General features: G+C 40.0%; 1 protein-coding gene across 4 annotated transcripts in view; it reads left to right on the top strand.

The window, feature by feature from the left end:
* The window catches only part of prox1a (prospero homeobox 1a), a 41,082-nt gene that overhangs the window by 6,838 nt on the left and 14,869 nt on the right, over window positions 1-19,375 (top strand). For all 4 annotated transcript variants that reach the window (XM_059520594.1, XM_059520592.1, XM_059520591.1 and 1 more), the window contains exons 3-4: window positions 3,565-3,670; window positions 9,757-9,951. In XM_059520594.1, the coding sequence (XP_059376577.1) occupies window positions 3,565-3,670; window positions 9,757-9,951 (301 nt within the window). The remainder of the gene's footprint in view (window positions 1-3,564; window positions 3,671-9,756; window positions 9,952-19,375) is intronic.

Raw genomic sequence — 19,375 nt, 5'->3', positions numbered from 1 at the left:
AGTTTAAAAAATGTAGACAGCTCTGATGAAAGTGCAGCTTAAATACCAAATGAATGACAGATAGATCTTGAAAGACGTAAACGTAATTTCAATGAATCTCCATTAATTGGCACATTCACAATCAGTGTTCCTCTAGTAGTCCAAAGATTAAAAAGAGCTCAGTGGATGGAGGCTTTTAAGTGTGCACTATATGGAGAAGTGCTGAAAGGCCCCGCCGTGGCTAAGATACCTCCCATCTTCTCTGTTCTCACACTATCACAGGGAGACTCACAATAAAACCCTCTCTTTCATCACAGCGCATGCAAGACTTTGTACATAAATGCTCAAAGCAAATCATATTTCAAAGCCAGGAAGTAAAAGGACAAGTGGGATCCTTTGCTTAGAGGCCCTAGAAACTTGTGTTAGAAGGATGTTAAAAGATCTCTGTCAGTGGAGGAGCGCTTTATTTAGGAGGATGTGTGCTCCGTTGGTGTCGATGGCAACAAGGGTAAAAAAAAATCCCTTCTGTTGAGATTCGTAATTTAAAAAATGTATTCTCCTTTTTATTTGCTTTTATTTTACATTATATGTGAGCTCAAGAAAATAACAACGCCTATTTCTTATGAACACCACCAGCTTGCTTTAGGTAAAGGTACACTGATAGCTGTTGCCTGGCAGTAGGTCTCTTCTTTTTATCCTGTTTCTCTGGTGTGAACAGGTGTTTGGAGGTAGCTGCTTTTCTTTCATCCCTTTCCCTCTTTTTAACCTTTTGCCAAATGACTACTAGATCTTTGATACGCTTTGAATTGTCAAAAAGAACAAAACCAAATGTTCTATATAAAGTTTTAAACAGTCATTTTTTAATCTGAAGATTAAATATTACATTATTTAATTTATTAATTAAATTATTACATTATTTATTACAATTAACTGGCTTAATGGTTGATCCTAACAACGCAAAGAGAATTCACCAAGTAAGCACACTTTAGCTCAGATAGTCTATTATTTCTGTACATATACTTGCACACCTGCACAGTTGAGACCTGAACAACAACTTCTCAATATTTGCAAAATAGGGTGTTTAATCAAATATGAATTTCTATTCAAATTCTAGAAGAAACAAGCAGCCAATTATCTTCAGCCATGGCCAGCATGATCTTCCTTGTCACGTGCTCTCTTTGCATCTCAAGAAAAATAGCCTTGTTCAGTTTCCCCCATCATTTGCATATAGAGAGACCGAACAGCACTGGCACAGGGCTGTTGTAAGAATGGGGTGGGGGTGGGCGGCAGGTGAAGCCAGTTTGCATGTCTAATATTGTAGACGAGGACAGAGGTTCATGGTTGCACTAGCTCCATGCTCAAGTGCTGAGGCAGCTATTGCACGAAGATTCAGGTTTCATCAATTAAAGTGAAGCAAAGAAAACGTGCGCTATGAAGACAACGCTCAGATCACTTTTCAAACTCGCTTGCCAAAGTGGTTTAATAAAAGACCTTCTCGATTTCAAAATCACTTTGCCGGTGGAATGACACAATTCGAGTCCATTCTAATTTATATATTTTTATGTCAGAAGATTGTCAAGTGATTCATCAAAGCATTTTTTTTTCCAGCCGAACAATCTGAAAACGCTTCCTTTTCTATTTTCTAAGCAAGAGCTAAAGTCTCTGCTGTAGTACATTTGTTGCTCTAATCTTTCATATTCCTGAACAGATGTCTAGCATTAATTTATGGATTTAGCATCCCTATGTCCTTTTTCCCTCCTTTCTCTCCTTACACCTGGCTGTTGGATCGCATTTCACTAGTTTTTGTCTCCCTTACATGCAACATGCTTAATACAAAACCAGACCTAAAAAAGCCTGATGATGCAGTGCATCTATGGTGGCGTTGTTTATGTAGTATCTCATATGGCTATAAACCACAGCTGCCCCATTTTTGTCCTCCCCTGAAATACTTCATATTCAAGTTTGCATTACGTCCTTCATTCATGTTGACTATGGACCGGCTTGTCTTACACCGAGTGGGCCAGTGTTTACTCGATCTGTTTTGTCATTTTGCATATTTACGTATCCTAGAAACAGCTCTATTTTTTCTTGGAAGCTAGGTCTACTAGTAGGAAATGTGCGTTGGTCGAGTCATCCTCAACACATTGTTCCCAAGATCTGTGACTGTTTGTTTTACTTAGAAGTAAATGTCTTGAATGTTAATGGCACTGAGTAATGAGATAACTGGGATTTATGAATGTTGTTAACAGAGCAGATGAAGGGAAGAATAAACTGATATAATCGTCGCTCCATAAATACAGCGTAGAGATTGAACAGTGGCAACTGCGAAACGCTTCCTCACTGCTTTCAATGTGCGACACCCATTAGACTAAACAGCATCTCAAAGTGATTAATCCCTTGAAAAAAATACAAATAAAATACAACTATTAAGGTGTTTATCAGCCCTCTCATTCCAGACTCCAACACGGCCTATTATTCGCTCCATTTCATGAAGAAGCACTTTTGAGAAGCGGCCTCGCTGCTTGGGCTTTTCCCATCTCTTGGTTTTTAAATGAGCCTTTAGGTCCCTTGAAAAATCTGACTTGTTGTGAAAAAGACAGCTTAACTCTCTCTCTCCCTCCCTCGCTGTCATTCACTGCTGTTATTTGCTGTATGCATTATGACAGATGGTAGGAAAGAGAGTAATGCTCTTTTGGTCTTCCCTATCAGCCTAATGGAGGTCACCTAGGGTTCTCCTCCTCTCTTGGCAGAAGGAACACGTCAATCTACATACACACCATTATTAAAGAGGCTCACTGTTGGAAATTGCACAGACAGTCCATTTTTAGTGTTCCTTACATGTAGATGCATTTATTGTTGTACTTGTAACTTGCAACTGTTCCAGCACTTAGCGTTTTACATAACAGACACATTGATGTACTGTATTCGGTGTGAGCTGTCATGATGGTGCCATGCTTTATAGTGAAGGTGGGGGGGGGGGCTAGGCGAGTGCTGGGTGAGCCTCTTAATTGACCTTGTGGGGGCCCATTGATTTAGCCCCACATGCATCTTCATTTTTGATAAATTATAAAGCCGTTAATTTGCAGAGGAAATGGCTGGGCCAGTCTGGAGCGCAGATGTGGCTAAAGCCGGCCTAACTGGCAGAGCGGGGGCCGTGCCAGGAGGCTCAGGGTGGAGGGTTGGGGGTTGGGGCTAATTGTAATGGGTAGATGGCTCTGGTTAGCCATGGTCTCTCCTGGGACCCCCCTCAGCTGCCCTCTGTTTACCAATCTAGAGGGCAGTGCCACCTCCAGATAAATAGCGCTTTTATTGGGATAAGCAGACGTTTATTGACTTGCAATGCTACATTGACTTGGACTCCGTAGGTGTTAATATAAAGTCGTCAGAATACGGGAATAATTAGGGATAGTTTGCAATGGTGTAAGTACATGAAAGATGTAAGGTTGGCTTATTTTATGTTTATATATTGTTTGATATTTTATTTAACATCAGGCCATCGTTAAGAAGTACAAATGTTGTTTACTACCGGTAAATGTCTAAAATAATTATTTGAAAAAAAAATTCCTTGACCTTCAAATTTCAAATCCAAGAGGGGCTTTCTCCAAACCATCTGAAGAAGGCCAAGCTGATGTTCTTCTACACACGCTACCCCAGCTCCAACATGCTGAAGATGTTCTTCTCAGATGTGAAGGTGAGTCCGCCATTGACCGTTAACTATGTCGTGTGAAGTAGCGCTGTCCCACTAGTCCAGATGGGTCCCAAACAGACAGCCGGCTCCCCGACCCCTCCACCCCCTCAATTAAAATAACTGGCCTTAATCTCCGAGAGGCGAACAAAACGGCATAGCACAAGTCCCACTTTCCCTTTTACTCACTTACACTTTCATTTTAAACACTGATCGCGAGATCACGTTTTTAACCTCTTTTTTTGTTCGCGCTACTACAGACAACTAGTCTCTGTTTCTGTCTCTGATAATTTCCAAGAGTTTCCAAGAGTTCCCATCACCAACTGATCTGTGGAAGTGGGAGGCAGAGGGTGATAAGAGCTGAGAAAATTTGAGGTTCGGCAGAAACTAACAAACGAAAGCGGGAGGGGACTCGGAGGAGGAGGGAGACAACAAACAAAATGGAGCACAACAACACAAACAAAACAATGGCAGTGATTGTCTTTTATTTACAACTTAATTTGTTGTTGATGCGTCATACAGGGAGCATACGGAGGAGAAATAATGTGACAGATTCAGGCCACATTATTTAAATGAGGAGAGCAGGGTCCTCTCACTCCCAGCTGCCCCTGTGCCGGGTCCAGGGTGACCACCTCATCCTCACACACATGCTTCTGTTGCATCCATCTAAATCTGCCAGCAGCTTAATACTCATGTGAATGTACTGCCATTCATCGCTCGCTGTTAGCGCTTATGCTCTGATAGGGAATGATATAATATCTAGAATAATATTAAAGTAATATCTGAGAAAGCCGATTTATTGACGGACAGTCCTTTTTAAATTTTTTACTCTGATTTTAAGAAAACCTAAAAACTTCTTCTAATTCATATGTTTTGTACCTTAATTTTCAGCCACAAAAGAGAAAGTTAATCAAAGCCTTAAATTAAAGACGGTCCAATTATAATTCCCCTTTAGACAAGGCTTCTGTACACATTAAATTACATTAACATTTTGCAAAACAAGGTCAGTGTCCTGGGAGAGATGGTTTTTCAGGGCTGCTTAAGCAGACGGGAACAATGGGTGGCATGTGTTTGTTGGATCAACTAGTATGTATGTAAGGGAATTAAGCATAAATTACTGACTAATTACAGCTGTATATGCCCACGAAAGTTACAGGAATTAGTGATTAAAGACGTTTAGGCACCATAATGATGGGATCTAAATAGGAAATAATGACTGTGGGAAATAGGTTGATATGACAACTGTTTTACCTAAATTGTCTGTAATCGGATGATAAAAAAAAAACTCTTCCCTTTGTATTAAAGCAACTATTTAATGGCCTAATTAAACAGAAATTTAGAAATTAACTCTCTCTTTTTGAAAAGTACTGTAAATGTTTCATAAAATAAAAAAAAAATACATTTAACAAGAATAGTGAATTGTATATTTGTAATCAAGCTTAAGACAAAAAAAATCAATAAAAAAATTTCACTAACTTTTTACTTAATATTTTTTAAAAACTATATACACATACATACACATATATAGTCAATGCTCTACAGTCTGCAGTTACAGTACACTTGTAAATGTACTAAGGCTAAAAGCGTGAGTCAGAGAGAATTTGACTTTAACCATAATGTTGATGACAGATTGTAACTCAGTCAGGAAGAGGAAGCTGCTTCTTACAGGTAGTGCAGAAGCAAGCAAGAACATTTCCCACTTATGACTTCACATAGTGAGCCAGTGGTCATAAAGAGATTAATACAGCCTCCCTTAACAGGAAAGCTACAGGAAACTGTGACAATTCCCTGATTTTAGCTCTTATGTAATGGATAATACTTTTGTCTCCCCTCAATATCTCATTTTCACAGTTGTTCCTTGAACTGTTATCTGTTATAAAATTTGTCACACAGAGTATTATAGGACACACTCCTGCTTGTGATGGGTCATTATACTAATGTGATTTACTGCCAAAATACCATGAACATCTTTTACACCTCGCTCACCCCTGTATTTCTTTCCAATTTAATCACCATAAATCGCATATGGCATATTCACATCATGGAGGGGTGGTCCACTGGGCTGGTTACAGAAGCCTTTGAGGGCTAAACTAAGAGAGGGTCAAAGGTTAAGAGGAGTATTAGCAGGAAGATGGTGTGACACTGATTATGAGCAGTCAAAGCAAGTATGAGCAGGGGTTATGTCACCCCGAAAGGGTCGAGGAGTATACGTTTCAGCAGGACAGCTCCAGTAAGGTCAACTGTAGGTCAGGGAAATAAATTCAGCCGCTCAGGCTTTATCACCAGGCTGCCTGACTGCCTTTAAACATACAGCATACCATGTAGCATTAACAGCCGAATATCAAGTAACCTACTGGGGCACTTAGCTTACTTCCCCCTATAGAGCTCAACTTTTCCCAAATTCACAATCTAAGTGCATGCTGTGTGTGAGGGGGGAGACTTAAAATGCACAGACCCCCATATAAGTAGCGTCCCCACCAGGCGTGTGTGAAAGCCTGTATTGTCCATGGCTAACAGAGGAAACGTGCGGAGTGACAGGTCAAGTCTTCCCCCGGTGTCTTGGAAAGAGCGGATCTCTGTCACCAGAGGAATAATCTTTCACAGGCCCGTGAGCAAGAGTGTGTGAAATGCTCTCGCTCCCATACGCTGTTCTCTGAGTCAACTGCTGCCCGGACACATCACAGGCGTCAGGCTGATTTGTTTTATGAATCTTTTGAGCGTGCTCACTGGATATACAAGGTTTTTTGTGGGGGTACAGAATAACAGGATGAGGTGTCCCATGGGAAGCATCGAGTTTGGTGTTCTTAGAACATTACTGGAAATGATAGAATAATAGATTTTTTTTTATGAAACTAGTGTGCGTGTAGATTTTTACGCATACATACAAAAGCATTTTGCTGATTCGTCTTGCTGATCAAAGTATGTGCAAGTGGATTGTGATTGCAACCAAAAAAAAAAAACTTTAAATAAATAAATAAATACTAAATCAAATCCTAATAAAGCTGCAGTTATTGTAATTAAAGGTTTCATATACATGCTCAAGTGAAAATTTCTTCTAGACACTTTCTTCTAGAAAAGTTAAGTCCATTAGTTATTATGCTTGGATTATTTAAAATAAATCTTCTTTTTCATTTAATTTTATTTTTTATAAAGTATTGTTCATGTACAAAATATTTATTAAATATATTTTATAGCTTATATTACTTGAAATGTTAATTTATAAAAAAAAGGATATATTTTTGTTTCAATTCAGTATCAAAACAATGTTTATGTTTATAATAAAACTAGTAATAATAATTATTAAATTTAGTAATTAATAATAAATAATTCAAGTTTATATGGCAGTTTGCATAATACATATTGTTTCAAAGCAGCTTCACAAAAATGCATGTTGTTATGTTATAGTCAGGAATTAAACATAAATTAACAATAATAATTCTGTTTAGAGCACCAGGTGAGTGAAAAATTTCACTGGTGCTCCTGAAATAAAATATACGTGCATGCAATTACAACATGTCAACACTTTAAAAACTTTTTAAGAAGTTACTTGAAAAATTTAAGAGCTTGACTCAGAATGCAAAAAACGTATTGTTCGAAACCAACCCATCTCACTTTCTCTCCCACGATCCCACAAAGACAAATGAGTGTTGCAAGTGTTTTTTGTGCAACGACGTATCATTTAGTGTTTTGTTCCATGGGGTGGCTAAGAGCTGAGAGAGCTAGACTAGTTATTTTTTCTTTGACAAGCAGATGACATGATCCTTAATTGCTGAGTTGTCACGTTCCAGCAACGCGGCTCCATTGTCCCCCGAATCTCTGGTATTTCTATTCGGCAACAATGCTTTTTAAATCTCCCTTTATACAGCGCTGCCAAACGATGTCATGCGGACTTACTTTTCTGCGCTCTCCATTATGTCATCCACTAGCCATTCTAGAAAAAAATTCCCCCCTCTCTCGCCTTTTATCCATCTCTTCTGCATGCCCCACTCATATGAGACAATGTCTTATGACAATAGAAGAGCCTAATCTCCATGTCAAAGCAATTTTCATTCCCCAGTGAGCAGTCTGCTATCATTTTGTAATGTTTTGTTTCTTATTCTAAAAGAATTAAGGGGGTGGTGGGGGGGCTGGAGTAAGTCGTCACGGGGCCGGGGGTCCTTATCTCAGTGTCTGGAAATTTGGACAGTGCATTTCGCTCCGCAGATAAAGCGGAAAAAAAAGCCCCTCGAGTTCAGTAGATCCTAATAGGTTTAACGTCTATTGAAACGGGGGTAAGCGAGAGATCAGATCCTTGCTTCTTTGGTTGTTCTTTTTTTTTCTCCTCTTTCTTTCTTTTCAACCCGTGTTCTCGCTCGATGTTAGGCTGAAAGAAGGCAGAGGCGACACACAGGCCAAATGTATAATTCCTGAATAGGTTAAGTACATGTTTGAACTTCTGCAGACTGATGCCTCGGGATGACGACTTAATCATTTTCTGCTGAATTATGGGAGAAGGACTCTCGCGGTGGCGCGGTAATTATGCTCTCGGCTGGCCTTTTGGGGACACCTATCAGCCCTTCGTGGCTTCTGACTCTTTTTCCAACTCAGATTCCCTGCAATGATTCCTCGTTTGCATCATTATCTTAAATTTGCAAGCACACAGACAAGTTTCTACACGGTAATTACATCTAACCTCGGAAAACACGGCCGCCCTCCCCCATCTTAGTTCCTTGTCCTTCCTCTTTTTTTTTCTCCTCATGCTCGATCTCTCTCTCCTCAGCTGTCATCTAAACAGAGGCCTGCATGTTCTCATGGCCACAGATAGATAAGTGCTCGCTGTTGATTTTTGATTAATGCTCTTTGAGGGTATAGAAAGGGGAGGCAAAGGCAATGAAGGCTTGATGAACACCCATAATGACAAAAGGCAGGAGGCTGCATGTCAGAGCAGCCAACAGAAAGCCCGCTGGATTTATAGCTTTTAACTTGGCTACATTCAACTCAGCTGTCCTGTACATTCACACTCTTGGCAGCCGTAGCTTTCGCGCACACACATGAACATACACACGTAGCCGCGCACACACCGAAAGGACCAAAGGCGGTCACACAGGTCATTTGCTGAGGTCATGGGGCAAGTACACAGGGCAAACAGAGTACTGTGTATTTACTGGTCTAGGATCAGGCGCTCCAAATATAGCTCCCACAACAGCGTACGAAGGCCAGCTTTGAGCTGCCAAGCTGAACTATACAATTAGAGCTGTACTTGTTGCAAGGTTTTCATGTAATTTAGATTTCTTCACTCAATTTCACCCTTTACTTGATTACTTACTTCACTCGATATTAATGTTGGAAATAAACCCTGAGGCATGTCAGAATTAACTCGGCTACTTGATATGTAAATTTACCGTTACTGCATTACGGGCTATTGACACAATTATAATTTCATCGAATCAACCCTGAACTGTTTGCATTTGTGCACAACAGCAAATATCCGCACCGACCATGTAAGCCTTGTTGGAGAACAAAAAACACCCTCTGACCAATCTGTCTCAGCTACGGGTTTGTTTGCGCACCCATCATCCTCAAGGACAATGTGAAGTAAACACGTTTGTAGAAACAAATGTCTTATCTGTTGTCCTGACATTTAAGGGTCTCACTGGCTAACCAGATTAGAGGTTAGTCACACCTGATTATATTCGTTGTAGTAAAAAAAGATTAAATTAGTGGGAACCTTTTGGTATTTTTTTTTTCTGAAAAAAAAAAAAAAGATTATACACTGTAGATTGTACACTGTAACTTTAGTTTTATATTTTTTCCCGAAATGTTTTTTATGAAAACCAATAAAACAAGTGAAACTGACATTAAATCTGTTTTACCTGAAAGAAAATGTTGCTTAAAAAAAAATTATTGTGATATTTTTCATATGGCTTGTGCCATAAGGAATAAGCATAATATCAACAATTATGAAAATCTATTTTTTATTCTTAATAAATAAACTGATGAGCACAAAGGCGCTCTGTAAATATCAAATGCGTTTCTCTGTGCTGACCTACAGCAACAAAAATTACAAAAAAAATGACAAGTGTTTCTCTTTTTCCCCCCATTCTCTCTCAAAGTTCAACCGCTGCATCACATCTCAGCTGATCAAGTGGTTCAGCAACTTCCGTGAGTTCTACTACATCCAGATGGAGAAATTTGCTCGGCAGGCCATCAACGACGGTGTGACAGGGACTGAAGAGCTGAGCGTGAGCCGGGACTGCGAGCTTTTCCGCGCTCTTAACATGCACTACAACAAGGCCAACGATTTTGAGGTGAGCGTTCGTCCGTTACCTCTGTTTCACACTACTGCATTCACCTTATCAGGCCACACTGTATTACGAGGTGAGATTCACGCAGTGATGCATAAGGCATTATGAATGCTTTCTCTTAATGTTAGCGCAGTTCAAAGCTTTAAAATTAATACAGCTAAATGATCTCTTTATATGATTAGACAATGAATGGCAAGCTGTTCATCCCAAAAGCCCCACCCCCACGCTCCCCCCGCTTGCTGTACTCTTGGGGTAAAGCGAACAAGAATTTTTTTTCTCCTTTTTTTTGGGCCGAAACACAGTCATGCATCTGTCTGTTTGATGAGGCAAACAGGGAGCGATGCTTCAGGCCCAAGTGTCCTTGTCAAATACAATTTGCAGAGCTCACATTTAGCGCTCAGCTCACTATCAATATCTGCCCACTGGGACTCTGGTCATTCAAACACTATCCTTAAACATCATCATCATTTAGCTGACTATTAGCAAAAATCTGCCCCATCCCCCTCCCCTCCCCTCGCTTTCATTTAGATCAGGTCAAAGCCAAGGTTTATTGTGATTGCAGGTACAGAGAACACGCACGCCACACCTTTCGTGACCAGGAAGATATTTAGGGACATGATCCCTATTTTCATATATAAATGCAAGATTTGCATGGCTGTGGAAGAAAGTGCAGGGCACCATGAATAAGACTGTTGTTGGTAGAGAAGTCGAACCGAGGGAGAGATTGTTTTGCATATCAAGAGCCACAAAGGCTGCACAGGTGTACAAGCAGGACGGCCTGAAAGACTTTCCCAAATGCTCATTTTCCATGCAAGGAAAACTCGATCTTTAATGCAAATTTCAGCACCCCAGTCTGTTCCTTTTTTCCTACCGGGCCAACTCATCTCACGTCACGTCTCGTCTAGCGTGCGACGACATCCCACAGCAAGTCCGTGCCGCAGAGAGAGGTCACACAACCTTTAGCGGTGCAAAGGGACACTTCATGCTGAGGCTTTTTTTTGTGCTAAATTTTCTCTTCTCCACCTGTCAGACTGCAAGGCATGAAACTGGAACCCTCGCCGATTCAGCAAGTCGCTCTTTCGGCCAAATTTAGCATCATCAAAGTTCCACCTTGCTAGCTCCTCCTGAATGAATATACCCTCTGTTGTGCTGATCGTTTGATGTTAATCTAGTCTGTCAATATGCACCAGTAATGTGCTTCCTCCTCCTTTGAGACTTTCGTGAGTCTTTTGTAGTCGGGCCCTGTCATTTCTCTCTCCCTCTCTTTCATTGCACTTCCTCTCGCTGCCTTGTGTCTTTCATCCTCTTCGAATGTACTCACCCCTCACTTTCCCATTACAAACTTTTTAATGACATAATTGTCACATTCCTCATGGTGGAATGAGCAAAGGCCGTAATTAAAGAAGCTTCATTAATTGCCTTCAATGCACTTGGTGTGTTGGGCTCACCAAGCTTGCTGTTTTCTTTCAAGTTGTTTATCCTTCATTCGGCTCCTCCTCCATCGCGTCTCTACGCCATGGTTTCTCTCCTAATTACTGCTCTGTTTGTCTTAGCTGGACAATGGCACAAATGAACACAATCAAGGACATTTGCATAGACACAGCTTATGATGTCCGGACCCTGAAAGGCTCCCAAAAAAACAAGAGAAATCCCCTTTCTCGTCTTTTCTCCCAAACAGAGCCGCCAGCAATGTGGCAAGTGTTATCTCTTCGCTGAAGGGGTTTTTCTATGTACAAAGCAGATATGATCAAGCCTAACAGGCCTGCTTAACTGTTGTCTGGGAACATCATTTGTTTATCCTGCGTAGCTAAATGAACACATTAGAATGATATTTTATTAAAGAGGTAGTTCAATTGAACATGAAAATTTGGTTACTATTTGCTCTCTCCATGTCCTTGTAAACCTGTATACTGTTACTTTTAAAAAATTCATTCGTAGGATTAAAAAAAAATGGTAACAATGGTTGTCCATATGACTTGTCTGATATATTCAAAGTCTTCTTAAGTCTCATGAAAGCTTTGTGTGAGGAATAAACTGAATTTACGGTGTTATTCATTGAAAATCGTAACATTTGCAATTATTAAATCTTGACAAAAAAAGAAGAAAATTGTCAGTACTTAGTCATTTAAATCCTCATATAAAGCTATTGTATGGCTACTGAAGACATGGACTATCAGACCAAAACTTGTCTGGACCACGTTTAAGGTGTTTTTAGAGCTGGACTGATCTTACTTGGAAAAGAGCTGCATAAACACTCTACAAAACTTCTTTTTTGTGTGTGGTTCACTAAAAAACGAACAACGTAGGGGTTTGGAAAAACATGAGTGTGGAAAATAACTGGCAAACAAATCCTTTAAAATCCAAAGAAAAGTTACAGAGCATTTAATCGTATACAGACAGTGAACACCTGTTAAAACTTGCAGCACAGTTACGCATTGTTAGCCAAAGTGGCGTTTCCTGGCCCTGTAATTGTGGCATCTGGTTCTCAGGAGCCGTCTTCACACTTACTGTATCACATCACAGGCACCATTGAAGAGTTCTAAGAGGGGTGGGGTCCACGGGCTCCACTGGGATAAGGAGACATTTTTATGACAGCTCTGGGAAGGTCTCATCTTTCGGCCACAAAATAGTTCAAGGCTCTTCTGTCAAAACCCCCTGAGTGTCCTCCCTCCCAACTTGCCCCAAACCCGCCTTGTCTTCAGTCCTTGTACCCTCCTCCCATGAACTGGTTGAGAAGAGCATAGAGAAGGCTTAGTCTCTCACTCTCTTTCTTTGGTCCCTGTGATCTCTGAGCCTTTTTGAAAAAGTGTTGGTGGCCATATACCCACAGCACACTCACACAGACCTCCTTTGACTTCAAGAGTCCCCGTCTTGGTATCTTCAGGCTATCAGGTGTCTGTGGCTATTATCACATTGAGTGAATGAAACTTTGAGACTGTTTCCCACTCACGTATGAGTTTTGTTTATGTGGTGAAATTTCAAGGTTAAAAAGATACCGTTATAGTTGAGGGAATAATTAAAGGTGAAGTGTGTAATTTCGGCGCCGCTAGCGTCAACAAATGGAACTGCAAAATTAATGGCTTTAATTAACAAACTCTTCCCTCATCTGCCATTGGTTGGCAAACAGATTGACCCCGCCCACAATACATGCTATTGGTAGATCCAGTGTTGCTGTTGTTGGGCTACACAAACAAACAGAACCTGAAAATGTTTATACTTTTAGAGAAAATTTTAAATTCTAAGGATTACTAAAAATGTCATATTAAGGTAGAATATTATATTAAAAATTGCACACTAGATGAAACATTAAAATATCTACAAGAAAAGCACATAATGTAAATGATGCAATATAAGATGTTCTAACCAGCAACGCTCTCCCCCTCGAAACAGATCAATTATCTAATGTCCCCCTCTTCTCCAGGTTTCTCTTCCCTTTTGTTTCTTCTCTCGTCTCCTCTTGTCCGTGCCTGGTGTGACCTACCCCAAAGGCCTTCATTATTAATTGTCCTTTGGAGACAGGGAAAAGTTCAAAGACTGCGCGGATGGTCCCTTTACTGCGACCGTCTATTGTCTAACATTCATCTCCCTTTACCCTTGTTCCAGGAGTGTATTATCTCCCCTGCCTCATGAGAAAAGAAGGTTATCAATAAGAGCGCAGAGAGCTGCCATCGTGACTGCCAGGAGGTCCTGGCCTCCCAAGTCCACACACAGCTCCCCCACAGAGGGCTAGTTTACTGTTGTTTATCTTTGAGCTGCTAGCTTGTGCCACGCTACACTAGCACATCTTAGGATCGGGCTCTGGTTTCAATTCTTCCTCTCTGACCTCACACTGACCTGCAGTGTGGTCAGCCAGATCACCTCACGCTCCCATTATAATGCCAATCAAAGCTACAGACAGTGCTATAAGATAGTGGTGGACATTTAAAGGACAAATTAGGGACAGTTTAACTTAACCTTACAGTTGTAACCCCTTAACGTCTCATTTTCTTTACATTATTATTTTTTCTCTATATGCAACTAGCGTCAACAAACTAAAAGACTGTTTTCAAACAGGTCTCCTTCAAAACTCCCCTTTCTGTTATTGGTCCTCACCAACTCACGCCATTGGTTGAACCCATGTTGCTGTTGTCGGGCAGGTCAGGATGCTCAAACAAACAAAGTAATGTTTTGAAAGCATCACAGAGCGAGTTTACGCTTTTAGAGGAACTCAACCTACAAATGTCTTACCATTATCCCTGTAAATTAAAAAACAATTTACCTCACACACATGTAATTCTATTTAATGTTCAAATTAAATTAGTAATACTTCAAATATATTTTTATCATTTATGCCCTAATTTGAAAGCACAGAAAACCATGTCCAACAAAAGATTAAAATTCTTGTTGTGATATTTAACCTGCGACCGATATGCAGCAAAATATATAAAATATCTGCTTGAATGAAACTGAAGACAAAGTCCGGCTTGATGCCCCATTGTGTGGCAAGTGCACATGCAGCTGGGATGGCACCCCTCACAATAAGTGTTCTGTGGTAAACCCTTAGCCCGTCATGTGATATCAAGAGTCACTGTGGTCAGATGATGCAGACTATTGTCTTCAAGGGCTCTTGGGTCACAATCATCTTCCTCTGTCTAATTAGATCATACTGTCTGATGGACTGACACTTACAATTACAGGATAAAAAGTACTCTTTTTACAAATAATAATTTTAAAACATGTATTACTTATAATACAAATAGGATATAAAAATACTTCTATGCTTTAATATAAAAAAACAATTGGTTTAGCGCTATGCCACTAAAAGGCTCTTATGCTCAGCATTGAATCAATTCTTCACTGGAGAGCTGATGGATAGGAGACTACAATGCACTTCCTCTTTTTTCGCTACCACTTTGCTATAAATGTCACGCCTGGCGGCTCCCCGTCACATTGTACATCTCCAGCCGAACATAATAGAGCTCTATGAAAACAAACTCCCATCTTATTAGCTTAGTTATTACAATGCTTCACGTCAGAGGAGCTCCAGTAATCTAGTTATAGGACGACACTTAGGTTCTGTTCCCAATGTGGCCACTGATAAAATAAGCCTCACACTCTTTATGTCTTTATTGAATGCACTTTAGAAAATATTTTAAAACAAGACTGGCAGATGGTGTCTTTAACTGTATTTGGGTTGGACAAAAATATTTTTTCTTTCACCTGCCATTTAAGGGAATATCTGTTCCCGTATCTCTGTTGATGAGATCACTCGCAGGGGCTGTGTGATTTCTTCTCATGCAGCTCTTGTGGGAACTGAACTTCCTCAGCGTGTTGGTTAATCATTAGTGGAGGTGACCTGGAGAACGCTACAGTACAGCACATTACATCCAATGGCCTTGACTGTACTTACCCAGGGACGGCGTAATCGCTGCCATCAAATCTGCATTAAAGACTTATCTTTTGTTCGTTACTAGCACAAACAGCAACATCAACAAGGAGATGTAATTTAATAATTCATAATGGAAGGTGCAACGAAAGCACACCTACTTTATACTGCTTTGCTTACCGAACACAAAGGGTTTTTTCTAACTGTCTGGTGATGGCAGTTCAGAGGGACTTAAAGCCAAACTGCTGTAGGCAATCTATATTGTATATTACTCAGAGAAACAGAGACAGAAATTAGATAAGAGTGTGTGATGCTTTCAGGCAATGTTTTTTTTTCCAGACAAAATGACTTATTAATGGTCACTAAGTTGCACAGAGGGATCAAGCCCTGCAGTCTTTAGCACCAGCCAAAGAAAACTACTACACACACACACATACAAACACACTGGCACATGCAGAATAAATTATAGATGTAGTACATACTGTTCAAGATTATTTCTTCCCCACATACTTATAAATCTAATATGAGTGTTTCATTTAACTACTTAAGAATTTATTAACTGCATATCATACTTGACAAAAAATTATACTATCTTTATCTTGTTTTCCAGTAAAAATATTATAACTTTAAAGTTAAATAAATTAATATAAAATGTACTTTTTTCTAGTTTTATGTATTTTTACTTTAAGACTTTTTTGGTCTTGTTTTATTTACCTCAATAGATTTTGTTGAAGTAGGGATACACAATGTATGGGTACCATACTGATTATTGGAGATTTTGTTGGATATTTAGGCTGTATACTGTAATTTAATTACTTTTGCCACCATCTAACACTTAAAGTTAATCTTTAAAACAGAAATGATATGATAAAACTGTTAAATGTAATCTTTAGCTAATTTCATGATGAATATCTTTTTCTGAACTCTTACATTATAACGGCAAAACAGTAAAGATTTTTGCAGCAGTGTAATGTGTTTCATTTTTTTTTATGTTTTTTTTTTTTTCGGATTAAAATCACGGGATGAACTTGACCATATCCCACCAACAAGCATCACATGCTTCCTGCCCTAAAGTGTGACATTGTGGTCCTGAATATCCACTTCCTTTAATTGCCTCTCAGTGTTAAGTGCTGCCTGTCATGGGCTGGAATTCTGTTGTCATGAAGGGACCTGTGACAAAACATAAACAGGGCTTTAAGTAGCTTCTAAAGAGCCTGCAAGCTCGCTGGAACTCCTTCCTTCTACAGATAAGTTCCTGAAGTGGCACAAACTGAGAGAAGCACCTGCCGGTGCCACTGCCATTCTTCATGGCTCCCTACAAATAGCTTTTGATGGAAAGTTCTTCCATGGACTAGATGGGCCTCCTTCCATGTTCTCTCATGTCACCTTGTATGCAGTCTGCTCAGTGACACCACTGGTGATTATGTCATTATTTTGCTCCAGGGGGTTCAAACACATCTGTAGCATTCGTGCATGGCTTTCTCCAAACCCTGGCACATCTCCCACCCAACCGCCCCGTCCCTGTCTCCCTCCCTCTTCTCTTCATTAGTCTCGGTGCCAGATCCTTTCTTCAGCCAGACAAGAAAGACCCAACTCCAAGCTGCCTTTCTCCTCCTCCTGCCTGCTCCAGTCCTTAGGCCATTCTGTCCTCCCTCTCCCCCCTCCTTCTCCTCCAGATGTCCCTCTTTCTCTCTCTCCCTCAAACACTCTCTTCTTTCATAGGGTTCAACTGCAATTTGAGACAAATGACTTCATAACCTTTAGCCCAAGCAGGTTTGAACCCAGACCCTCCTCTAGGTCAGAGACCTAGTGCCCCTGAATTTGAAGTGCACATGTCATTGTGGCATTGTTTGCTTTAGTAAATGCAATGATATAGAAGGGTGAAAGGACATCGTGATCATATGGCCAATCAGATTTGGCATAATAAACAGTCTTCATTAAAAGAATAGTTCATCCACAAATGAAAACTCATTATAACTCACTCTTGTTCCAAAGCTCTATGACTTTCTTTCTTCCCTTTACATTTACTAGTCCTCCTTTTTCAATGAAATCGCAATGCATTCAAGCTTCAAAAAGATATCATAAAAATATGCATAAAAAGCATCTGACAACTCTTTGTGACAACAGAATTAAATTATAAGCCGTTGCTCACAGAATAACCATTCTGTTATGTGTAGAACCAGACCAGTGCAAACCAGAACTGAATCAACCTGATATTGAAAAGATCTGTCCTGAAAGATCTTATTCATGATCATTTTCTTATAAACTTATTCTTTATATGTATATATATATATATATATATATATATATATATATATATAAAATATAAAAAGTGAGTAAATATATAAAATATAATAAATTTTCTTTCTTTCTTTTTTTTGGCTGAGCAATTCCTTTTATAATGCTTGTTTCGTCTTCCGTGAAAAAAAAAAAACACTAACCAGGGAATGACCTTATTTAAAGGTGAGCGCAAATATATCTGCTCACACACACACTCACTATGTGCCAGCGTGCCTTGAGAAATGGGCATATGGTGCTTGCTCAAAGTTTTCTTAAGTATGAAAAATAGTTTTCATCAAGGCCAATGCAGAATCAGCAGCAGCATGCGTATGTTTATCCTGCATCTGCAGTGAGAACCTAGGCCTGCTTCAAGGTTGTCGGGACAGTTTGTGGAGCTCAATTGCATCACAGTGGGTTTTAAAAGAATCTTTATCAGAGAGGGAAACATGCAATCTGTTTGCTTGATTGACACTCCAGCCAAGAGTTTATCAAACTGCAAGGTTTTGCTTTCTTTGTGCTATTGATTAGCTGGAGCCGAATGTCCAGCGTTCAGTGTAACGTTTCGCGTTCAATGTGATGTTCTTTTGAAGTTCAGTCAAGCTCCCGGACAAGCAGTGATAGAGGGAAACTGAGAGCGAGTGGGTGGGAGGCGAGTGGGGTGGACTCTTAGGCTTTCAGCCCCCTGGCCTTGAGACTTGTTTGCTCTCTGTCAATCCATTATCTCCAAAAAAAACTTGACCTCCTGAAAGAGTCTATGGTATTTACTGTATTTAGTTTTTTTTTTTTTTTTTTTTACTGCAATATATGGATACTTTTTTAAAAAAGTATAAAGGGAAGTGTTTACTTCTCAGATTAAAGTTTGAGATGGGAAATGATGATTATGATGAAGTAAGATATGTGAGTGACAGGCTGTCCTTAGACTAATCATTAGACTAATTATTGACTTAATTTGGTTAACAATACAACTGCATCATTAGTGCTAAAACAAAATGTTTTAGACTTGTGAGACAACTATTTTTCTCTTCAACAATCTCTGAGAAATCTTACTGGCCAGCAGGTGAATTTATCACCTTTGACTGGATGGCTTGGCCTGAGCAAATACAAGCAGTGAGATACACCAGCTCCAAACACAGGCAACATCAAACAGGAGCCGCAATGAAATGGAAAGTACACTCTTCCCCTTTAATGATTAACTCTGGTGAGGAAACCAGGACTTTCTTCCCAAGAAGAAAATCTTAGCAGGGGACAGAAAGTGGGTCTGGGCTTTCAGTTCCCCACGCTGTGGTCTTTTGAGATACAGAAGTTTGACAGACCGTGTCTTCCTCTGTGGTACTCATCTATGAAATTTCCCACACACGCACTCGCTTAGCCCTCCTCCCCCTCCCCACGCAGTCCTTGATTTGTATGGCAGTTATCAGGAGGTAAGTCTCTCCTCAATCAATATTTACCCAACAAACAGAGTCGATTCGGGGGCAGTTTGTATAGAGGGCCCAAGTGCACATTCAGTGGGGTGAATGAATGCTGGTTGAAGTACCAGGGCTGCTGATCATGACTGCTGTACATGTCCCCCTTTCACTTCTTGTCTTGTGTTTCTCAGTGGACGGGCGATATAATTTTTCTTTTCATCTGTCTTCTCATCCTTGGCAACAGCAGCGCTGAGGATGCAGTGCTGCCAAAAAAACTGATCTTGCTGGGGGGCAGGAACCAGTGGCCAGCTAGTCTTATTTGTAATTATACTCAAATAATAAAATCACACAAAAGTGATTTTTCAATACAAATTGA

Source organism: Carassius carassius, chromosome 32, assembly GCF_963082965.1.
Source record: "Carassius carassius chromosome 32, fCarCar2.1, whole genome shotgun sequence".
NCBI classification, from domain to species: Eukaryota; Metazoa; Chordata; class Actinopteri; order Cypriniformes; family Cyprinidae; genus Carassius; species Carassius carassius.
The sequence above is the reverse complement of the archived record's forward strand: the minus strand, read 5'-3'. Positions and strand labels throughout refer to the sequence as shown.